The following is a 21,269-nucleotide window of genomic DNA, read 5'->3' as shown; positions in this document are numbered from 1 at the left end:
TGTCTCGGACTAGCTTTCTTTTCATCTGTACGTTCGTCGGGTTGGCTATACTGTCAACCTCGCTTACAGGCTTGAACTCTATTCCAGCCGCCCTTGTTCCGCGTGCCAAGAAACGCCCGTGCTCAGAAAGCAACATCTTCAGAAAGTTGCCGGTGAACCTGTGGAAATTGCTTAGGCTGGACAAAAAGTGGCTGCAGATTGTGGCAAGCTAGTTTTTTGAGGCTGAAGAGAGTATGATCTGGTATAGTGAAATTCTTGGCTTTGGAAGAGTATAAGACGCAGTGAAGCCAGTTACTGCAAATTCACAAAATGACTTGTAACAGACAAATCAAGCACCTAGATTCTTGATATAGCCAACCGCCAAAATGGCAAGGCTCACATTCTTTTCAATCCTCACACTCGCTTTCGCCCCTTGGGCCAACGCTCGTTACTCCCCCCGCTCACAAGTCAATGTCGCCATTCCTTTCGGTCCAAACCTTGCTGGTGGGTCAGATTCGCAAGTACGACTGCAAGAATACTGTGCCAACACTGAGGTCAACATTATCCCAATCGCTTACTTGTCTGGCATCTTGACCCCTGTCCTATCTATCGCGCAACCCGGCACCAACGCCCAGACCCAGGGTTCAAGCCTTCTCTACTACCCTGGTCTGGAGGAAGACATCAAGATCTGCCAACAGAGATATGGAAAATCCATCACGCTCGCCATAGGAGGACCGGACTATAGAGAAAAAGGGTTCCCCAGTGCTGCTTCCGCAGAAGCCGCTGCCAAGAACATCTTCAAGCTATTCGGGCCTTCTATCAACACACCCAAACGCCCCTTCCGCAGCGCGGTCGTCGATGGCTTCGACTTGAACTTCCCTAAGAAGGGCAAGAACTACTATGCCTTTGCCCAGAAGTTGCGTGAGCTCATTGACAAGAACAACCTGCACTCGAACTTTGCAAACTTCAACATGCTCAGCTCTGGCGCCTCGGCGATGCAGAAATTGTTTCTCTCTGCCTCCCCGCAATGTACCTTCCCGAGCGACGCCATGACGGAAGTACTTTCCAAAGTTTACCTGGACTTGATCATTGTTCAATTCACAAACGGCCAGTGTGGCGCGAAGAACTATATCCGCTCCTTGAATCAGCCTAAGTTCAATCTGAAAGTATGGAACGACTACGCACGATATGTCTCTCCGAACAAGAACGTCAGAATCTTTGTAGGCTTGAGCGCTAGCACCTCCAATCGTGTTGATGGTGAACAACTCATTGCTCTCATCGCATATGCTAAGCGGTTCAGCAACTTTGGTGGAGTACTACTCTGGGACCTTTCACAGGTGTACAGAGATCTCGAATGGCTGGAACTTATCTACAAGTGCCTGACCGGAAAGATTCATCCAAAAACCACTCTGACAACCTCGACCACCTTGAGAACGTCTTCTGGCCGGACATCACCTATTCCGACCACCTCAACGCGCGAGATTGGATCTTCATCCTCGTCTGTTGCTCCCAACACTGAGACTACAGAAACCTCATCGTCAGTCAAGAGTAATTCCATCACTACTGACATTTCGACTTCTAACGTCTATCCCACTTACGTCTCGACAACCACAGCAACCACCAACGGATCGACTACTTCTAGAGTATCAAGCAGCACTATCTCAACCACCACAGAAACGTCTACCAGCACGGAATTGGCGGCTAGCACTGACACGTCGACCTCTAGCGTCTTGCCCACCGGTGTTTCTACTACCAATGAAGTATCAACCAGCACCGAAGCGCCGACAAGCACGGAAGTTTCAAGCAGCACAGAGGTCTCAACAACCAGCACCGAAGCATCTACCAGCACCGAAGCGTCAACCAGCACAGAAGTATCAACCAGCACAGAAGTATCAACCAGCACAGAAGTATCAACCAGCACAGAAGTATCAACCAGCACTCAGGTCTCAACGACGAGTACTGAAGCGTCGACCAGCACTGAGGTGTCGACTAGCACGGAGGTATCAAGTACCACAGATGTATCCACAGGCACTGAAGCGTCGACCTCGAGCGTCCTGCCTACTGAGGTATCGACCAGCACTGGAGCGTCAACTACTACCGAAGGATCAACTACTTCCGAAGGATCAATTACTTCTGAAGCATCAACTACTACTGATATCTCGACTTCAAGCGCCTTGCCCACTGATATATCAACCACGAGTGACGTTTCAACCAGCACTGAAGGGTCAACCACTGAAGTGGCAACCAGTACTGGGGTTTCGACCTCGAACGTTCTGCCCACCGACGTCTCGACTACTACTGACCTGTCGACGAGCGCCGAAGCCTCAACCACCACTGAGGCGTCGACCAGCACTGAGGTATCAACTACTGAAGCCTCAAGCAGCACTGAGGTGTCAAGCAGCACTGAGACTTCCACCAGTACTGAAGCCTCAACCACCACTGAGGTGTCGACCAGCACAGAGGCATCAAGCAGCACTGAGGTGTCAACCAGCACAGAGGTGTCAACTACTGAAATGTCAACCAGTACTGAGACCTCCACCAGCACTGAAGTTTCAACCAGTACTGAGACCTCCACCAGCACTGAAGTGTCAACCAGCACAGAGGTGTCAACTACTGAAGTTTCAACCAGTACTGAGACCTCCACCAGCACTGAAGTGTCAACCAGCACAGAGGTGTCAACTACTGAAGTGTCAACCAGTACTGAGACTTCCACCAGTACTGAAGTGCCAACAAGCACAGACGTGTCAACTACTGACGTGTCAACCAGTACTGAGACTTCCACCAGTACTGAAGTGCCAACCAGCACGGTGTCAACTACTGAGGTGTCAATCAGTACTGATACTTCCACCAGCACTGAAGCTTCGACCTCAAACGTTTTGCCTACTGAGAGCTCGACCAGCACTGAGGCTTCGACCTCAAACGTTTTGCCTACTGAGAGCTCGACCAGCACTGAGGCTTCCACCAGCACTGAGGCGCCAACCACTGAAGCTTCGACTAGCACTGAGGCATCGACCAGCGACGTTTCTACCACCACTACCACCGACGTGTCGACCTCAAATGTCTTGCCCACTGAGACCTCAACTAGCATCGATGTGTCTACTACAGATGCTTCGAGCTCTATCATCTTGCCTACTGATGCATCGACAAGTACTGAGATCTCGACCACCACGGACGTCTCAACTTCGAACATTCTGTCGACTGAAGTGTCTACTACAAGCACTAAGGTCTCGACGAGCACGGAAAGTTCGACTTCCGACGTTCTGCCTACAGATGTCTCAACTACTACAGACACCTCAACATCTAGCACTCTTCCTACCGATGTCTCGACTACTACTGACGTCTCTACAACAATTGACGTGTCGACTACAGCGGACATCTCGACTAGCACTGACGTCTCGTCGACGGAAGCAACATCTACGTCCCTGGCTACCACTACTGAAGGCTCTTTCACGACGCCCGAAACCAGCACATCCACCGAGGGGCCTTCTTCAACAGAGATCAGCTCCTCGGTCGAAACCACTGGTCCTTCGACTACTGATACGTCTCTGCCAACCAGTACGGAGGTAAGCTCGACTGCGGACACTAGCACTACCTCTGCTGCTCCTACTGTCAGCACCACGACGACACTTTCGTCTGAAACGACCGAGACAACTTCTACCGCGGTTGAGTCGACTTCCATCACTGATGCCACAGCTACCACGTTGACCACTGAGGTTACCCCGACGGCGACTTCGACCACCGCCATGACCGAGAGTACTGAAGTAGTCCCGACAACCACTGCCCCGCCGGAATCGTCAGCCATCCCGTCTTTGGTCACAGTCACCGTCACGGCAACAGCGCCAGTCTCGACTGTTACAGCTACTGTGACCGTCTCGGCGACACTGACAGTCGTTGCGACTGTTACCGCAAGCCAGCCTACTGCGACCGCTGTGCCACACTTCGGAGTGTAAGCAAAAGAGTCACAACCCTTAATCTTGGTATCATCTCACTAACATGGCATTCCAGATGTGGCGGCCTCGGCTACACCGGTCCTACAGTGTGTGTCTCGCCTTACCGGTGCACGTTCGAGTCCGATGAGGTGTCCTTCTGTCGATAAACATTCATTATGTAGCACGCTCCTTTACATTGCAGTGACAGTACTTCGCATTCTGCTTCGAGATTTTACTCGTTCAACGTGGTTTATCGAAACAACCACGGTTATTTAGATCTGGGGTGATTTAATAGAAAATCGGATCGATACATTTTCATCTACAATAGACACTATCTTTTCACGATTAATTGTGTACGATCACCGGCTTCCAGTCACTGTGCTCTTTTTTTATGTCGTCCAAGATTTTCTACTACTCTGCTGCACATGATATGCTGTTGCTGTAGTGATAGGATACAGGTAATGTTATGTTCTAGTCATTATTCTTGTCTATGAGGTGAAGGAAGGTATCCTGGGTGTATATAGGCATATCAGCCTTGTATGCGTACGGAGCTACCGACGAGAAGTCTTGGGCTGTCGTAAGTCAGCATCCACTTGGATAGTATTACCGCTATAATCATGAGCATATATAAACATGATAGATCGGAGTCGACCACTGTTTATAGACACTTTCGGTGTCAAAGCAGTCCACCACCGCATCTTCGCGATCGGTATGAGTGTTTATCCATAGTTTATATTTCCTTTTGGCCTATGGTAGCCGATCTTACAATAAGAGAATCAAATATGGAGTATCCAACCATGTAACGCGCCAAACGCCTTTCCCAACAGAAAAACACAATACAATGCACCCGCTTGCAATAACCAAACACGAGACTCGGAAGTCAGGCCTATGCTCTGCTTATAGTCGTGCTACGGCCCATATTTGTTTGGAATTCTCCGAAGTTCACCGCCTCTCCATTCAGGCGGTGACCTTCGGCCAATTCCAAATAAAGATGGGCCGTAGCACGAACACAGCATCATTGGCTCGCTCGCTGTCTTCGTAGGAGACATACAGCTATCACTCAGCTGTCGACTGAGCGAAATGCTCGTTCGACAGCCAAAGCTAGTTGAATATATTGTAATGGGAAGCGGCGAAGGGGTTTATCCTGGTCCAGCATCCCAGACGAAGGAGTAGCAGAGCGACCATGAGAAGAAAGTGTAGCTGGTAGGCCCAATTAATATTGAGGCATTGGCAGCAGGACCACTTGTCGAACAAAACGAGAGGGCGGTGTGGGTTTTGACCGTGACTTCTATAGAAATCTTGAGACAAATCACCACAGCGACACTTGAAGCATGCTGAGCTTTCAGTTCTTGCTGGCTCTGTGCCTCCGATTTGGTCCTCAACGTGGCGTCGTGGTTCGTGCTCGCCGCGGAATCTCCATCCCCATCCCCATCCCCCTCCAATTGTGGATTCGAGCGGACGACGAGCAGCCTCGTGGTGGTCTTGCAATGTGCTGGAACTCCAATCTTCCCAGTTGGTGCTTTGAGAGTGCATACGCTCCTCCGCCAGTCGCCTGCAGTGCTGGGTAAAGAGGTCCCTGCGGTTGAATATGGTGCTGCCGAGTACATCCGAGGTGCCTCTATGTGGCAGGCACCGCTGAGGGACTTTCATTCTTCCAAGGTGTTGATCAAACTCGTCCAGCATCGTGTTGTATCTCTCGTACTGTGCCCGACACCGTTCCAACTCCTCTTGCAGGCACCGTCGCACCAAGCTAACCCCATCTGGAATGTCTTGATCGTGGCAGTTCGCCATTCCCTGAGACGAGTCTCCAGGACTGCTCGTACCAGGAATGGAGGTGGTGAAATGATTCAATGACCAGGGTTCGGGTCGTTGTTCAACAAAGGCCCGGGAAACTGGGTCGAGAACCATGCCGTTGTTGAGATGATCAACGTCAGAAATACCACCGTATAAGCCAGGGAAGTAGGATTCAGTTAGCCCATGTGTAGGTATTCTATATTGCAACGGCCTTGTCACGGACTGGCTGATGCCATACTGTATATCGGCAACAGCGGGCATGGAAATCCCATCGAACGAATCGAGTTTGTCTCCAAACCCTCCTGTAGCAGTAGGAATACCTGGCACCGCGGAGGGCCATGGATCACTATCCGGTAGTTCAAAATATGCCGGATTCCCGGCATTAGTACCAATGTTCCAATCGGGATTATAAAGTTCATACGAGGGCTGTGGCAAGATGGAGCCAGCCGCCGATGTTTCCCCAAGGCTGGAGAAAAACATATCTCCCAAGTCAGAGAACTCTTGGATCTGATAAGCCGGATTGTATGCTTGTTCGGCTTGCCACGTGAGCCCGGAGAAAGAGGTCTGATCATACCCATCCATATCGTTCGACGACGGTTGAGACTGCCCTGGCGGAGACCGATCATCGCCAGAAGACGCTAGAGCTGAGTTCTCGCCTGACCCGGATTGTTCTGTCTGCATTGTAGGTTCGTCGTCCAAGGCTGGAGGTGTTGAGTACTGGACATCAGGGGGCGTGGCTGCGGCGAATCCGGAGAGGTCTTGATGAGATCTGGCAAACCGATCGAGTTTCTCTTGAGCCACCCGCTGGGCTTTCCAGGTGAACTCGGTGCGCTTGTTCTCGACCTCCTGGCGCCGACGTTGAATCCTGAGCATGGCACCCTTGGTAGGACCACTCAGGTTTTTACCAAAGCCCCATTCTTTGAAGTGAGTCTTGAGCGGCTTCTTGCTAGACGCTATTAGCACACAGGGTTACTTGGTCGCATGCCATGCGAGTCTTCCCACCTTAAAGTTTTTTGATGTCTGCGCCTCATGATGTCTTGTATTTCTTCAAGCGTCTTATGCTCAACCATCCATAGGTGGGCGAGCTCCTCTCGCCAACGCGCCCAGTCATTCGAGGTGGCATGCCGAGCTGGTGGCGGGGCAGGGGTATTTGTTTTGACGCCTCTTGCTAGATCCATCATGACAGTAGAAGGGTCGACGGGCTAAAAGGAAAGCAATACAGCGTAATGCGTCTTGTGGTCACAATTACCAGAAATTGAGGGGGGCTGATGGTATTCAGGCCGTTTGAGTCACCGGCGAAGTCAGGATGCGGAAGAGAAGGGAGTCGATGTGTCCAGCTCCTTAAAGCGAAGGAGCGGGAAGAGAGATGTTAGCAGATAGGCGCTCGTCACCGAAAGGTTGGTGGAGGACTTTCGGTTTCAGCAGACCAATGGCGTTTCTCGACAAAAGGTCCTGTGCATAAGAGCTGGAATCAGCCATTGAGAGCATGAGAACAGCCAGCCTCACTGTGCGCAAAAGGTCCCATGCCTGCGCAAGGCTTTCTGAGCCTTGGCATAATCCAAGACTCTGCCAGGAACAAGCGGCAGGCCGTTGCAGCTATGCTTATCTCGAATCCGCCATACGTCACAAGCAGTTCAACAGAATAAGGGTTCAAAATCGGTGACGTGGTAAAAGCCCAAAGAAAGTCAAGACTATATTCAGCGGCAGGAAAAGTACCGAAAGCAGGGACCATGGTGACTCCTAACTTGATGAAACCCCCTAGAAATCTCTCTCCTTAACCCCTTGACAAAAGCACTGCGCTGCGCGCAATAATCAAGCGAGGCCGCATTTCCTTGTTTTGAGGCTTGATGTTGGTGACAAAGGAGAGCTGTACGTTTGTATGTCGTTGTTCGGACAGCCGGCGAGGCGACTGTTCCGACGCGCAAAGAGAGGCTCGTCACTCGATGCTGCTGAAATCCGATGTCGGCCAATTATGCTCGAAGACTTGTAAACCTCTTGCGCGTGCTCAGTTTCGTTCTCTTATAGACACAGCTCGCAGCAGTCGGCGCAGCACTCGCATCCCTCCTCGCACACGCAGCAACAGCACAGCGCTGCCAGACAGGCGGTCAAGCAGTTACCACCACCCTTCTGCTTCTGCTGAGGCGGGGGCTGCTGCTGGTAGTAACCCATCTGAGGCTGGCCCTGGGGAGGACCCTGATTGTAGTATTGGCCTTGGGGAGGACCATACTGGCCCTGGGGGGGACCGTAAGCCTAAACACTACGAGTCAGCATGGTTGGCCCATATCTGTTAGACTGTGGGTAAAGTAGGTCGGGTCGCTGATCTAGTGCGGCTGGTGATGATTGCAAGTGGTTGCGACGATAGGGAACATCGGTGATGCGTGAAGAAGTGCTTTGTTGTGCTGCGCTGTGGTGCGACAACAAGGGCTCGCGCGTGGGAAGCCATTCTGTGGTGTACGTACAGGGTCGGGTTGTTGCGGGTAGTAGCCACCCTGGCCCTGAGGAGGGCCTTGGTTGTAGTACTGCTGCGATGCCATTGTTCTGTCGCGAGACTGGAGGCGATTCTAGTCAGCGGCGCGGAACTAATAGATGATGTTTTGGGCTGCGACGATATAGCTCTCTCTGTGTGACGTTCTGGCGCAATTCTGATGTGTAGAGTATGCAAGGCTCGCCAAGAGCGAGCGAAGGAAGAGAGCCAAGAGTTCTGGGAGGCATCGTCCCGTTGTCGCTCTGGGGCTAGCCAAGAACTGGCGTCCGGGGGGACTCGGGCTGGACACAGGAACCACGTACCTTTTCTCCCTGACGACCTCGAGATACGGCAATTTGAGCACGCTCCTAGTGAATGCGACCAGTGAGACGGGCTTGGCAAGGAAACAGAGGACGACGGGTGTGCAAGTAGGTTATGGAAGATGCGAAAGGAAGAGGTGAGAGGGTGGAAAAGGAAGGATGGTTAGGTGAGTGAGAGCTAGGCCCGGAGTGCCGCAGAGGGTTTGGATTGGAGGAGGCCCCCGAGAGATGGACAGAATGCAGAATGCAGCGTCGAATCGCCCTCCGAGTTTCAGCAGCGTGTGGAGGGGTGTGCCTGTCAGGCCTTGTGTCTCTCTCGGGAACCCTTGGGAACCCCAGGAAAGGTCCCTTAGTTATTAGGTATGCAGGCAAGTGGCGGCAGGCCCAATGGCAATCTGGTGCCGGAGTCTGGGATCTGTTTCCTTGGGGCTGGAATCCGCAGATGATGCGTCTGCTCGAACTCCACACCATCCCAACCCGTCTCATTTACTTACCTAGTGGGCAGCCCAGTGAGCTAGCTAACGAAACGCACCCAAGCAGCCAGCCAGCCAGCCAGTCCGACCCTCTCGATGCACCCGGTGATGAAGCTCGCCAGCTGATACTTCTGCATTTGGAGGCCAGGTGACGACTAGGTAGGACTCTTCAGCCACCGCTTCTTGCCAACAGTAGTTACATGCCTCTCGCCTCAAGTTACGTGTGAATCTTCGTCGTCACCAAACCAACAGGACAAACGTGGCTCAGCTTCGGCAAGTGTGTAACTCACAGGTTTACGAGCTACCGTAGCAGTAATAGTCTAGCAGCTAGCTACTGTAGCTATCGTGGATCTGTTGGTACGTGTGAATGCATGATTGTATCATCGACCACTTCGACATTTAGACTTTCGGCCAAGTCGGGCCCAGTCGTACGCTGGCATTGCGCTTCTTCATCTCCCATTTACCGTTCTGATTGAGCTCGAAAACCCCCATGCCGTGGAAGCCGTGGTTAATAACCGATTCACAAATCACCGTTACACACCCACCCCTTTGCACAACAGGTCAATCCCAAGAGAGCCTTCTGCCTCGACCGAACTAATAAGCCAACCACTAACGCCAAACCTAACCCGCCCATGCCCAAGCGGCCGTACGAAAAAAAGCCTCTGGCAGAGTTCAGATCAGTCCAGGCTCTCTGAGGCTTACCCTTGCCTCTCTTTCTCACACACTCTCTCTCGCTCTCTCGCCCTCCCTGCGGCTCAGCAGTCGGATATACCGAGATCTTTGGTGGACCGGCGCTCACCAAGTCCCAAACCATTCAAGCATCTGCACAAAGGGCTTGGCATCGAACCCAGTGCCGACTTAGCCGGACCCGCGTTCGCAGCCCGACCCAGGCCAATCTTTTGGAACGCAGAACGGTACGTACCCATGGGGGAAGCAGCGACGCCGTGTGATTGGGCCCAGCGGACGGACGCTCTGGGCCAGCCCAAGTTGGGGGCTTGACGGGCGGGAGTCTGCCAAGCCTCTCCCCGTTTTTGTGGCACCTGTCACTCTCTGCTCAGCCACAGAGCTTTCGCAAGCAGGCGGCGGCGGCGGCTGTGGCACTTCTAACCTACTGGCTGGTGCGGTTGAGAAACAAGACTCCTTTCCGAGGCGGTACGCGTTGACATGAATGGGGGTGCCGTGGCTTTGCAGCGTATACACATGCAAGCTGTTTCCAGTAAAATGTATACAGCCAAGGTGGATCGATTGACTGGTTGCTCAAACATGGGCATGCTCTTCACAGGCTCCCAGAAAGCATTGGCGCGTCACAACATCATGATTGGAGTAGAAGTGTCAAGTTTGTGTGTTTGGAGTACTATCTGCGTACTTCACCTTTGAGTCCCATTTTGTCTAGAAACGCATTGCAAATTCGGCGGTCTTAGTTCGGGCGTCACTCTACTGGTCCAGCTCAACGTAGTTGGCCGGGAACAGACCGGACGCGCCATTGTAGTGACCAAACCACCAGTCATCATCGGGGAATTCCAAGTTCGTGACCTTGGCACCCTCGGGGAAGCTCAGCTCTGTAATATCGAGTTAGTTGCATGCTCCTGACTGCTACGGACAAGTTGGGACGTACCGTTGTCTTCTGCAGCTTCATAGTCGAACTGGGCTGTCGCCGTTGCGCCGCCGGCATCGCCCGCCGGCTCCGGTTCGGGCTCGGGGTCCGCAGCGGCAGGAGGAGGGGGCGGGGGCACGGCACCGGTAGGAGCTGCGGCTTCATCGTCATCTACCAGCTCAACGTAGTTCGAGGGGAAAAGACCGCTCTCGCCGGCAGAGTTGGTGCCCATCCACCAGTCCTCATCCACCATCTCGATGTTAGTCACATATTCTCCCTCGCGGAGCTCGAGCTCGTTGTCCTCAGCCTTCTCGTAGTCATACTGAATTAGGGCACGCTTGCCACCTGCAGCACCAGACGCGTCTGCCACAGGCTCTTCGCCGAACTGTTGCTCGGCGACCGCGGTACCGGCAGCACGAGGGTCGTAGGCATCTTCCTCCTCAGGCAGGTCCTCTTCCTTGGGCGCCTCTTCGGCGAGGGAGCGGACAGGTAAAGAGCGAGGGGGTTCGGCGGCGGGCTCAATCTCGGGCTCGGGACCGCGGGCAACGGGCATTGCAACCTTAATCGGCTCAGGCTCCTCCTCTTCCTCTTCCTCGTCAGTGACAGGCGGCGGCCGAGGAGGCATGCCCGGCAACGCGAATCCACCCGAAGGGGCTTCGGGTCTGCTTGCGGCAGGCGGCGGCGGCGGGGGTGCGGTGTCCTCTTCCTCTTGTTGATCCTCGTGGGCTGCGTAGGCTGCTGCTGCACCGATACCGGCACCCGCTCCAGCGGCAACGCCAATGGGGGCAGCGCCCTTGAAACGGTCCTTGATAGAGCTGACTCCTTCCGGCTTGGCCTCAGGCTCGACCGATCCCTGGCTGCCCACCGTCTCGCCGGTCTTCTGGCCGGGGATTCCACGCGCGTACCCTCCAGTCTGGACAGGAGCCCAGCTCTTGCCGCTGTATCCGCTCTGCCAGCCAGCTTGGCCGCTCGTCTGAGGTGCGATGGGCGACGTGACCGGCGGGCTGACGGCGGGCGCGCCACCGCCAGCCTGGGCTGCCTTCTTCTCTGCCCAGAGCTGGGCGGGGGTCTTTCCACTGGCAGCTGCGAAGGACCGTCCCGCTGAACCGACCTGGATCTCCGTAGGGGCGCCAGAAGGGCCTAGCAGGCCAAACCCGCCAGGGTTCAGGGGCTTGGTGCCTTGGAACGAGGATGCGCCGCCAAACTTCTTTGCGACCTTGGGCTTGGGAAGCTCCGTGATGCGCTCCGATGGGGTGAATGCAGCGCTTCGCTCTGACACGGGCTTCGGTGGCTCGGGTGCCTCGTCGCGTTGGGCGGGTTCCGAGGGCTTCGCGCGGGCGCGGATGGCGGCAATGTCGACCTTGCCAACAGGTTCATAGGCACCCTTGACGGTGGTCGGCCTGTCGTCCGGCTTCTCCTTGGCAGCCGCGCGGATGGCGGCAATGTCGACCTTGCCAACGGGCTGGTATGCGCCTCTGACTACGCCTGGTCTGTCGTCGTCTTGGGATTGGCCCCCGTTGTAGCGGGAGGGCTGGGCCTGGCTTCTCAGAGCGTTTATATCGACCTTGGTGGGCTTGTAAGCGGACTCGACCTTCTCCAATCTGTCGCGGTTGACCTGGGGTGCATCTTCGCCCCAACCGTCGTCGTCGGTCTTCTGGCGCAACTGGGCATTACGGGCGGCCACGATGGGGTTGAAGGAGATGGTCGAGCTCGAGGTGGTGGGGAATACGGGCTTGGACTTGACCGGGGGCGGAGCTGCTGACGACTTGACGGGAGCGCTGCCGCCAGCGGTGTACCTGGCGCCAGAGGCATCCGAGATCTTCTGGAGGATGTTGGCAGGCTCGATGTCCGTGTCTGACCGAGCGGTAATCTGAACGTGGTAGCCGTGGAGCACCTTGGAGACGGCGTTGAGGTGGCTAGTAAAGTAGCCCTTGGTCCTCTCGGGAACGCCGCCGCCGCACTGTTTGTTTGACGATTAGTGAGTGCCGCGCGACGCATACGTCTCAGACGGGGGGTGGACATACCCATGCGATCAGGGCATACTTGGGGAGGCCGGTATTCGGGTCCTTGACCTTCAGGAAGGCGAACTGGACGCGGCCCTCGTTGAAGTCCTCCAGCAGCTCCTCCAACTCGCCCTCGCCGGTGGATTGGACCTTCAGGATGCTCTCCTTGTTGCCGGCGTCCTGGAAGGCGTTGGCCAAGGGGGCCTGGACGGAGAAGAGGGCCCAGTTGGCATAGGTAGAGGAGGATCCGGCGCCAGAGGCGTTGATGACGCCCTGGTAGCTGGATCGGATAGAAGCGCCGTTGATCGAGAGGTTCAGGGACGCCATGGTGATGTCCGGCCGAAGAGTGATGTGGTTGAGAATGCCCTCAGCTGGCGATGGGGTCAAGATTAGTACCTGGTCACTAGAAGCTCCCTCGCGCGATGAATGGCCTCAGCGAGCGAAGGGGTCGGGATGGGCAAGGTCAAGGTCAAGGTGGGGGTGATGTCACAGCCCCAGCCCAGGCACCATTTAGGGGGATTTTACGGAGTGGGTTAGGTACGAACAGGTAGTACGCAGCAGGTTAGGTAGAACTTACAGGCGTCGAAGGTGGTCCCACAGGAGCAGCAGGCCAGGCCGAGCGACCACCACAGCCCCAAGCAGAACCTTGACAGCGTAAATAACTGAGCCCCGTCTTGGGCACCGGCGAAACCCAGCCCATCTCTCGGTCCACCTGGGAAGAGCATGGAGCATCCGGAGGCCCGTGCCCTGGTTGGTTACTCGGCTGTGCGCTAGTGTTAGTCGACAGCATCCCACTCGGATATCCAGGGCAGGACAGCCGAATAACCCGAGGCGGCATTGGGAAGCCACGGGAGCCCGGTCGTTATGCCACTGTCCTGTGTCTAGGATACTTGCGAATAGCTGGGTCAAGAGAGCGCGAACTTGGTTGATAACGGGAAGTTGCGAGTGGCGTTTGAACGGAGGTGAATACCGTACAATACCGCAAAATACGGGGTTTAAACCGTTTTGTGGAAAGCCTTCAGGCTGAACAGCCGCTGGCAGCTGGCTCTACAGTTCTGGACCGCCACTGAACATGCTCCCATTCATTGAATGCCAGCTCCAGCATCTTTCCGCGATTCACAGACAGTTCACTCCATTGATCGCGCTGCGTGACGCAAGGCCCATCTAGATCGGCACGAGCCGTTCCTCTGTCCTTACAGGCCATCACCAAGTCATCGCCACGTTAGACTCGCCTGTTCAGCGAAGACCTCGAGCGTTCAGACACGCGGCCATCCACCCAAACCTCGTCCTACAGCCAACTCCCTACCGTTAGTCAAGATGGTGCTGCTCTCGGAGTCCTCGTCGTCAGAAATAAGCTCTCTTTCGTCCGACTCGCCAGAGCCAGAGAACGACTACGACTCGCCCGTCCCCGATGAGCCCGCGCTGCCGCCGTCGAAGCGTCAGAAGCTGGGAGACGATTCGCGCGCCTCGTCCTCCGTCCACGTCGAGCCCGAGCACGCCGAGGCCGAGCCCGAACTAGAAGGCGAGATCTCCACAGACACCGAGGGCGATGTGCCCAACTCGCCCATCAACGCCAAGCTCGACGAGGAGGAGGCGCAGGAGCAGGTGACGGTTTGCGCCTGGGATGGCTGCGACGCCGGCGACCAGGGCAACATGGACAACCTCGTCGAGCACATCCACAACGACCACATCGAGAGTCGCCAGAAGCGGTACACGTGCGAATGGATCGGATGTCCTAGGAAAAGCATGCCGCATGCCAGCGGTTATGCGCTCAAGGCACACATGCGCAGCCACACTCGCGAGAAGCCCTTCTACTGCTATCTGCCCGGTGAGCGCGGCCTGGGACCCCTGCCCCTCTGCATGGCCTCTGTTTGGAAGGGACTAACACTTAGTAGAATGCGACCGAGCGTTTACGAGATCCGATGCCCTCGCCAAACACATGCGAACGGTCCACGAGACCGAGGCCCTGCGCCCGAGCGACCCCGTGCCCAAGTCGATGCAGCAGTCCCACGTGGGCAACGGCAAGGGAAGCAAGCTCAAGATCGTCCTCAAGACGCCCCAATCCCACTCGGCCGGTAACGACTCGTCCTTTGACGACGGCGGCGACAGCGAGGACATCGGCTCGGACTTCTTCACGGCGTTGACGGAACAGCAAGGCTTCACGAGCAAGGAGCTGCAGATGGACATGGAGTCGCTCTGGCGGCTGTGCGTGGCCAACGTCAAGTGGGCCAGCGAGGAGGGCGCCGTCCTGCGCGAGCAGTGCAAAGACCTGGAAGAGCTGTACCGGCAAGAGTGGCTCGAGAAGGAGGTCCTCCTCACCCAGGTGGAGAAGGTCGAGGTCGACTGGTGGCAGCGCCGGCACGCTGTGCTCAGCGGTGCCGCCGACATCCAGGTGGGCAGCGCCATCAAGTCCAAGGACGCCGCGGGCGATCCCGAGGAGACGGACCAGGAGGGCGAAGAGGCCGTCGAAGAGGTGGTTGTGAGCAAGGGAAAGGAGATTTCGGTTGCCTCGGACTAGAACGCCCGCCGGTGGTCGAAACCTTTTGTCAAGCCCACCACTTGGAAGGGCGAAAAGACTCTTAGGGACTATACCTTTTCACCATATCGGTATGCCCCACATCATCGAATGTCTCGAGGTCAAAATCGAAGGCGATAGGGGGGTCTATTCCGTTGCGTCATTGTAACACTGCCAACATCTATTATTCTAAGCGGACGAAGGTGTCTTCTCGTCAGGTTTGTAATTCAGGGTCTACGGCTCGGCGTTCAGGGTTAAAGGCAGAGAGGCACAGGCAAAAAGAGTGTGTGCGTGTTCATGAATTAGATACCAGGGACTTGCTCAATATACAGCAACAGAAAGACTGCTCAGCTCTTAAGCTCATAAAAACGTGACATGTTGCTGCATTGAGACTCTTGGTCAATACTAGCATTGCCCAGGATCGTCTCCTCAGAGCCCCTTCTTCTTCCGCTTCTCAGCCTCCGAGTTGCTGAACGGGAAACCGCTTGTCCGCTTGTCGGCCCCGGTTCGCTTGCTGATCCGCGCCTTGTCGCCGCCGAACAAGAGGCACCACAGCCCGAAGGCCGCCAGGGCGGCGCTGCCGCCGAAGCCTAGCACGAACCCCGTCTGGTCCGTCTCGTTGTACTTGGCCCAGCAGTAGAAGGCGCTGAAGCCGTGGTGCAGCGTCGTGATGAGGATCGTCGCCGTCGCGTACGGCGAGATGGCGTCGGTGGGTGCTGGGGCAGGTTGCATGTCAGTGTATTGGTCCCAATATTGCGACATCTTCCATTGTCATAAATCAGTCCTCCGCGAAGCTCGTCCGCTGTGGGCTGTGGACTCTGACCGCCAGGCATAGGTACAGCAGCAAACAGGTCCTCCACGGGGATTTTAGATCCATCCGATAGCACAATTACTCACTCTCGACCATGCTGGTCAGCGGCAGCGCCCCCGTCAGCAAGACGGTGACCGCGCCCAGGGCCAGCAGCGCGCAGCCCAGCGACCGCGCAAAGTAGTTCTCGACCTCGCTCGACGGCCGCATGGTGCCGGCGTTATCGTCGATGGTCAGCAGGCCGTTGATGGCCTGGGGCCAGACGACGAGCGGCACGCCCTGGACGGCGTGCCATAGCAGCGAGGCGAAGCTGTAGCTCGAGACGACGTCCATGTTTTCCTTCTCTTTATCTTGGCTACGGTTGCGTGTTCGGAGGTGTTGTTCCCACGGAGATGGTCCTGGCCGACAGCAACTAAGACGGGCAGATATATTTCTGGGAAGAGTGGTGGGAGAGAGAAAGAGTTCCAGATCTGTCTTCGAGGAACGAGAGTGGGCGAGGGAGACGGTGGCTCTTTCTAGCCGGGAGAACCTTCACATGCGCCTACTGCAGCTCAACCTGGAAGACAGGGCTGCCGTCTAGGAGGAGAACGAGAACCGGGGGTACAAGCTTTCCCCTTGCGCTCCCTTGAGCCTCATCGATTGTCGATCGACACAGAACTGACAGAGCCCTGGAGATCCATCCGTCTGTACCGCACCGCCCAGCCGCCGGCAGTCCGGGGACCTCCCTGACCTCTCATGTTTGCGCCAGCGCTACGTCATGGAGCCAGCGCCTGCAGCACCCAGCGGCAGTGGCTATCTGATTGGTCCAGCGCCCATTCGGCGGCCCCCTCGACCCTGGTTTTCGGCTTGCGCCGCTTCTGGGCCCCCATGCCCTCCCCTACACAGTAGGGTCCCTTTCCAGCTTAGGCCATACACCCCGCGGTCGCCACGCTGCACTAGAGGCTGACAGACGACCGATTTCGCAGGGCCAAAAAATCGCATTGCATTTCAAAGCAACGGGGCATCGCGACGTGGACTGCGCATTTCCGCCCATCTGACTGGACAGACATCTTTTTGGGGGGTTGACCACTTTATTTTGCTGCACTACACGCCTTTCCACTGTACCTCAAAGGGCTTATTCCACAACACGGGCCATAACTCTTCGCTGAACAGCAACCGAAACGCTTTTCCCGGAATACTCTGGCGCAAGGACATTCAACGGCAGCGGCCTGAACGAACGAGTCTCTTGCCTGCCCTCGCGCGGCGACCGCCCACCAACGGCTCGGCCCCCCCGTTCGCCTGCCTGGTCAGGTTCGCCAGCACAATGTCAGCCATCCTGTCGGCCGACGATCTGAACGACTTCATCTCGCCCGGCGTCGCCTGCATTAAGCCCGTCGAGACCCTGCCCGCCCCGCCCCCACCAAGCGACGAAGCCCTCGAGCACGAGGTCATCCTCGACGGCCATCCATCCTCGGCCGCCAACAATGGCAATGCCCCAGCACAGATATCACTCACAGACTGCCTCGCTTGCTCCGGGTGCGTCACGTCCGCCGAGGCCGTCCTGGTCAGCCTCCAGAGCCACAGTGAGGTCCTGAGTCTCCTGGACTCGGCGCCGGGGTTGCAGGTGCGGCAGAGCGAGAGCGGCCAGTGGAGTGTCGATGGGCTGGAGGACCCCGAGGCCAAGCTGTTCGTTGCCAGCGTCAGTCCACAGACCCGAGCCAGCCTTGCCGCGGCGGTTGGCGGGCGCATAGGAGAACATGCGGCAGGAAACATGATCGCCCATCTCCTCGGAGGGGATGCCGGGCTCAGGTCGGGAGGAAAATACAACAACGGTTTCACCTGGGTTGTAGATACAAACACCGCCCGGGAAGCCTGCTTGGTTCTTGGTGCCGAAGAGGCGCTGAGCGAAGGAGCAGGTGCAGGTGCTGGCAGGGCCACGAAGCCCATCCTTACTGCCAGCTGCCCCGGGTGGGTATGCTATGCTGAAAAGACACACCCCCATGTCCTGCCTCATCTATCAAGGGTCAAGTCCCCACAGGCGCTCATGGGTACTCTGCTGAAGACCACCCTCAGTCAGCTGCTGGGCATCTCCCCGGATCGGATCTGGCACTTGGCAGTAATGCCTTGCTTCGACAAGAAGCTCGAGGCCAGCCGAGAGGAACTGACGGACTCGGTCTGGGCCGGAGATGGAAATCCAGGGAGAGGTGTGAGGGATGTTGACTGTGTGATCACCAGCAAGGAGATCCTGATGCTCACGGAATCGAGGGGTCTTGACTTTTTCGGTCTGGGTCAAGAGCCTCCCAAGACCTCCCAAATAACACCCTTCCCAGAGCCCACCTTACACAAGTTCCTGTTCCCTACACGCCGGAAACAGCAGCGTGAAGTCACGGCCGGTACGTCTGGCGGGAACCTATACTATGCGCTGCAGTATGTTGCAGCTCAGCATCCCGGGTCGAGGATAGACACTATCCGTGGTCGCAATGCAGATGTGGTGGAGCACAACGTGGTGTCAGCGGACGGCCGGACGATATTCAGGGCCGCCAAATACTACGGCTTCCGAAACATCCAGAATCTCGTCCGAAGGCTGAAGCCGGCGCGGCCGTCGCGCATGCCCGGTGGCAAGCCCATCGGTGGCTCCCGCAAGCAGCTCGAGTACCAGTACGTCGAGGTGATGGCATGTCCTGGCGGCTGCACCAATGGTGGAGGACAGATCAAGGTCGACGATCCGATCGTCGTCGAGAGGAAGGGCATTGCAGCAAAGTCCGGGCCCCAAGAGCAGAAGGAGTGGCTGGCAGAGGTTGACGAGGCGTACTTTTCGGCCGAGGAAACAGAGGCCGACGTGGAGATGGGTGGGTCTCCTGCATGGACAGAAGTGGTGGGTGGCATTTCCGCAGCATATATCCGAGATACCCTGGCGCATTGGTCGAGCATAACTGGCATAGACATGGATAGACTGGTGACGACGACCTATCGGGAGGTCATCAGCGATGTGGGCAAGGACAAGCCCAGCGACACGGAAAGGGTGGTCCAACTAGCTGGCAAGATAGGCGGTGGTTGGTGATGCGGCAGACCATGCATGTCATTTCTCCAATTACATAGATCCAATGTAGCTTGAAAAAAAGAGATCACCATGACTGTCTGACTGCACCCGCTCTCCCTCACGCGCCGCGCCTCGCGAACCCGAAGCCGCCCCGCCCCCCGCCGTCCGGACCACGAGGCGCGCGGAAGGCCTGCTCGTCGTCCCGCGGGGTCGATCTGCCCGACCCCGGCGTCGACCCTTTCTTGTCGAGCGCGAAGCCCGGCTTGGGCGCGTAGCTGGGGTCGAACAGCTCCCGCCCGTGGCTCCCCTGGCGCCCCTCCTCGCGCAGGCTGACTCCCCCGAACTGGCTGGCATCCTTGGATCTCTGGTAGTCCCCCGAGCCGCCGCGGTCGTTGTTGTGGCCTCGGTGCGCGCCCCGGCCCCGGCCCCTGCCCCGCCGCTCGCTGCCGGACCTGGGAGGCGTTACCGCGCCGGGCGTGCTGGCGCCCGAGCTGCGCCCGCTGTTGCCCCTGCCGCCGCCGCCGGTGCCGGCCCCGGGGTTGGTGTTGCTGGCGCCGAAGATCTTGGCCCGGGCCTCGTCGTACCGCCTCTGCTTCTCCTCGCGCTCGCGCTGCTGCCGTGCGCGGATCTCCTCGGGCGTCTCCGGGGGCTTCGTGTCCTGCTCGTCGTCGCTGTCGTCCCGGATGCTCAGGCCGGCCATGCCCCCCGCCGCGCCGCCGCCGCGCCTGGCGATCATGGGTTTCCGCGACAGGACCTGCATCGGCGCTTTGAAGGGCTGGGCCAGCGGCGGGGCGGGAGAGTGGGTGAGGAACTGGAGGGGTACGCCGTTGTCCGGCTCTTGGCTGCGAGGCGAGCGTGTTAGCAAAGGAAGCACGTGTGAGGTTACCAGGTGGAGGGGGGGGCGGCGCCATGGGGGGACAAGAAAGAACAACGTACGCGGACTCCCATATCTTGCGGTTCAGCTCGGCATGCTGGGCGAGCCTCTCCTTCTTGCTGAGGGTCTCGGGAGCCGGGGCGGGAGCTGGGGGCTCGGCGGCGGCCTTGTCTGCTCGGGCTTCCCAGTCGTCATCCTCCCACGCGTCTGGGACCGAGCCCTTCTTGACCATTGCGGATGTTTGCTGGCTCCTGTATCCTGGAATCACAGAAGGTCTGCTTCAATAGTCGAAGAGTATTCAGTATTCGTCGTGGAAGTAGAAAATGTAGCAAATGCGGGCAGGGTGGGATGGGATGTCTGGAAGCGAAGTCGCATCGGGAAATAAAATGGGCTTCGTTGCGGCTAGGCCAGGGGAGCCAGCCGAATCTCGCGCCTGAAGTCAGGTAGTTACCTCGAGGCTTGAGGCGGCCAGCCAATGGCATCAGTTACCTTCCGTCGGTTCCTCGGCGGGGGCCCTGGAGGCTCAAGCTGTGTGGGGAGCTTCAAGGTTGCTGTGTGGTGGTGGTGGTGGTGGTGTGGTGGTGGGGTTCCCGCTGGTCCCACGGTTTCCAGGTTTCCAGTCCGAGCCGAGACGTGCCCAGCACTCACTGAACCGATGTCGATGCCTTGACTTGGGTTGACCGCAACAAAGCTCAGCATCATCACATCGAGAAAGACGTACAGATATGCCATGTGAACTGGCATCCGCGTAGAAAGATACCTCTTTCCGACCCCCAGAGTCTCACGGGATTTGGCCTAGACATTGTCCCGAAAGTCCTATCGACTTCACCGTCTGTTCAGCCATTGCGTCAACACATCCACCGGCATTCGGCATGTAAGTCGAGCATCTTTACATCGGGGATACAACGAACTAATTCGTGCCAGAAGCAACTCTATCTCTTGTTTTTTCGGCCTCTCCTTCGCCGAGAAAGCTACAGGAAGAAATGGCCAGTCATTCAGCTCCACGGGCTCCGGGCCTCCACACGCCCACACAGTCCTTCAGCGACTCTATGCATGAGCTCACCATCCCGCGCTCACACTTGGACCCCAACGACAAGAAGAAGCAGAAGGACGAGATGGAGGCCGCCAAGTCTCGTCTTATAGACCCGAAATTTGACATCCGTAAGCATCCACTCGCACGTTCCACTCGCATCCCAGCATGCTAACAAGTCCCCGACCAGGAACTTACCCGGACCCGCTTCTACCAAGAGAGACCGCTCCTGAGAAGTTCATGCCCCAAGGCCTGACGGAGGAGACGGAGAAGCACCTTCTAGATGTCATTGCAAAGACGAAAGCAGCGCAATCATGAGCCGGTGTCTCTGGATTTTGCGGCGGCCAAAGTCGTGAATGGTCCGGTCCACATCACGGACGCTGCAGGATTCTGTACTATAATCAAGATGGTCGACTTGTCTCTCTCAATGGTCTCAATGGGTCGCGCAAAGGGCGGCAACGTAACCT

The 21,269-nt window shown here is 56.8% G+C and overlaps 9 protein-coding genes across 9 annotated transcripts; 4 read left to right on the top strand and 5 right to left on the bottom strand.

The window, feature by feature from the left end:
• Positions 1–365: 365 nt before the first annotated feature.
• Positions 366–4,075, top strand: JN550_003267 (uncharacterized protein; the record flags this gene model as incomplete). The annotated part of the gene is made up of 2 exons (XM_049314652.1): positions 366–3,925; positions 3,985–4,075. 2 exons carry the CDS (start codon positions 366–368, stop codon positions 4,073–4,075), a joined length of 3,651 nt encoding a protein of 1,216 aa, XP_049174458.1.
• Positions 4,076–5,009: 934 nt separating this feature from the next.
• On the bottom strand, positions 5,010–6,880 carry JN550_003266 (uncharacterized protein; the record flags this gene model as incomplete). Its single annotated transcript, XM_049314651.1, has 2 exons — positions 5,010–6,648; positions 6,705–6,880. 2 exons carry the CDS (start codon positions 6,878–6,880, stop codon positions 5,010–5,012), a joined length of 1,815 nt encoding a protein of 604 aa, XP_049174457.1.
• An 841-nt stretch (positions 6,881–7,721) lies between these two features.
• JN550_003265 (uncharacterized protein) lies at positions 7,722–8,236 on the bottom strand (the record flags this gene model as incomplete). Its single annotated transcript, XM_049314650.1, has 2 exons — positions 7,722–7,952; positions 8,162–8,236. The coding sequence occupies 2 exons, from the start codon at positions 8,234–8,236 to the stop codon at positions 7,722–7,724; spliced, it is 306 nt and encodes a 101-aa protein (XP_049174456.1).
• A 2,157-nt stretch (positions 8,237–10,393) lies between these two features.
• Positions 10,394–13,281, bottom strand: JN550_003264 (uncharacterized protein; the record flags this gene model as incomplete). The annotated part of the gene is made up of 4 exons (XM_049314648.1): positions 10,394–10,518; positions 10,575–12,513; positions 12,578–12,927; positions 13,134–13,281. The coding sequence occupies 4 exons, from the start codon at positions 13,279–13,281 to the stop codon at positions 10,394–10,396; spliced, it is 2,562 nt and encodes an 853-aa protein (XP_049174455.1).
• Positions 13,282–13,873: 592 nt separating this feature from the next.
• JN550_003263 (uncharacterized protein) lies at positions 13,874–15,074 on the top strand (the record flags this gene model as incomplete). Its single annotated transcript, XM_049314647.1, has 2 exons — positions 13,874–14,384; positions 14,452–15,074. The coding sequence occupies 2 exons, from the start codon at positions 13,874–13,876 to the stop codon at positions 15,072–15,074; spliced, it is 1,134 nt and encodes a 377-aa protein (XP_049174454.1).
• Positions 15,075–15,500: 426 nt separating this feature from the next.
• JN550_003262 (uncharacterized protein) lies at positions 15,501–16,212 on the bottom strand (the record flags this gene model as incomplete). Its single annotated transcript, XM_049314646.1, has 2 exons — positions 15,501–15,787; positions 15,969–16,212. 2 exons carry the CDS (start codon positions 16,210–16,212, stop codon positions 15,501–15,503), a joined length of 531 nt encoding a protein of 176 aa, XP_049174453.1.
• Positions 16,213–17,182: 970 nt separating this feature from the next.
• Positions 17,183–18,919, top strand: JN550_003261 (uncharacterized protein; the record flags this gene model as incomplete). The annotated part of the gene is made up of 1 exon (XM_049314645.1): positions 17,183–18,919. The coding sequence occupies one exon, from the start codon at positions 17,183–17,185 to the stop codon at positions 18,917–18,919; it is 1,737 nt and encodes a 578-aa protein (XP_049174452.1).
• Positions 18,920–19,016: 97 nt separating this feature from the next.
• JN550_003260 (uncharacterized protein) lies at positions 19,017–20,004 on the bottom strand (the record flags this gene model as incomplete). Its single annotated transcript, XM_049314644.1, has 2 exons — positions 19,017–19,740; positions 19,835–20,004. The coding sequence occupies 2 exons, from the start codon at positions 20,002–20,004 to the stop codon at positions 19,017–19,019; spliced, it is 894 nt and encodes a 297-aa protein (XP_049174451.1).
• A 751-nt stretch (positions 20,005–20,755) lies between these two features.
• Positions 20,756–21,120, top strand: JN550_003259 (uncharacterized protein; the record flags this gene model as incomplete). The annotated part of the gene is made up of 2 exons (XM_049314643.1): positions 20,756–20,933; positions 20,993–21,120. 2 exons carry the CDS (start codon positions 20,756–20,758, stop codon positions 21,118–21,120), a joined length of 306 nt encoding a protein of 101 aa, XP_049174450.1.
• Positions 21,121–21,269: the final 149 nt, after the last annotated feature.

Source organism: Neoarthrinium moseri (genome assembly GCF_022829205.1).
Source record: "Neoarthrinium moseri strain CBS 164.80 chromosome Unknown scaffold8_Wmoseri_CBS_16480, whole genome shotgun sequence".
NCBI lineage: Eukaryota > Fungi > Ascomycota > Sordariomycetes > Amphisphaeriales > Apiosporaceae > Neoarthrinium > Neoarthrinium moseri.
This window is presented reverse-complemented; position numbering and strand designations above follow the sequence as displayed.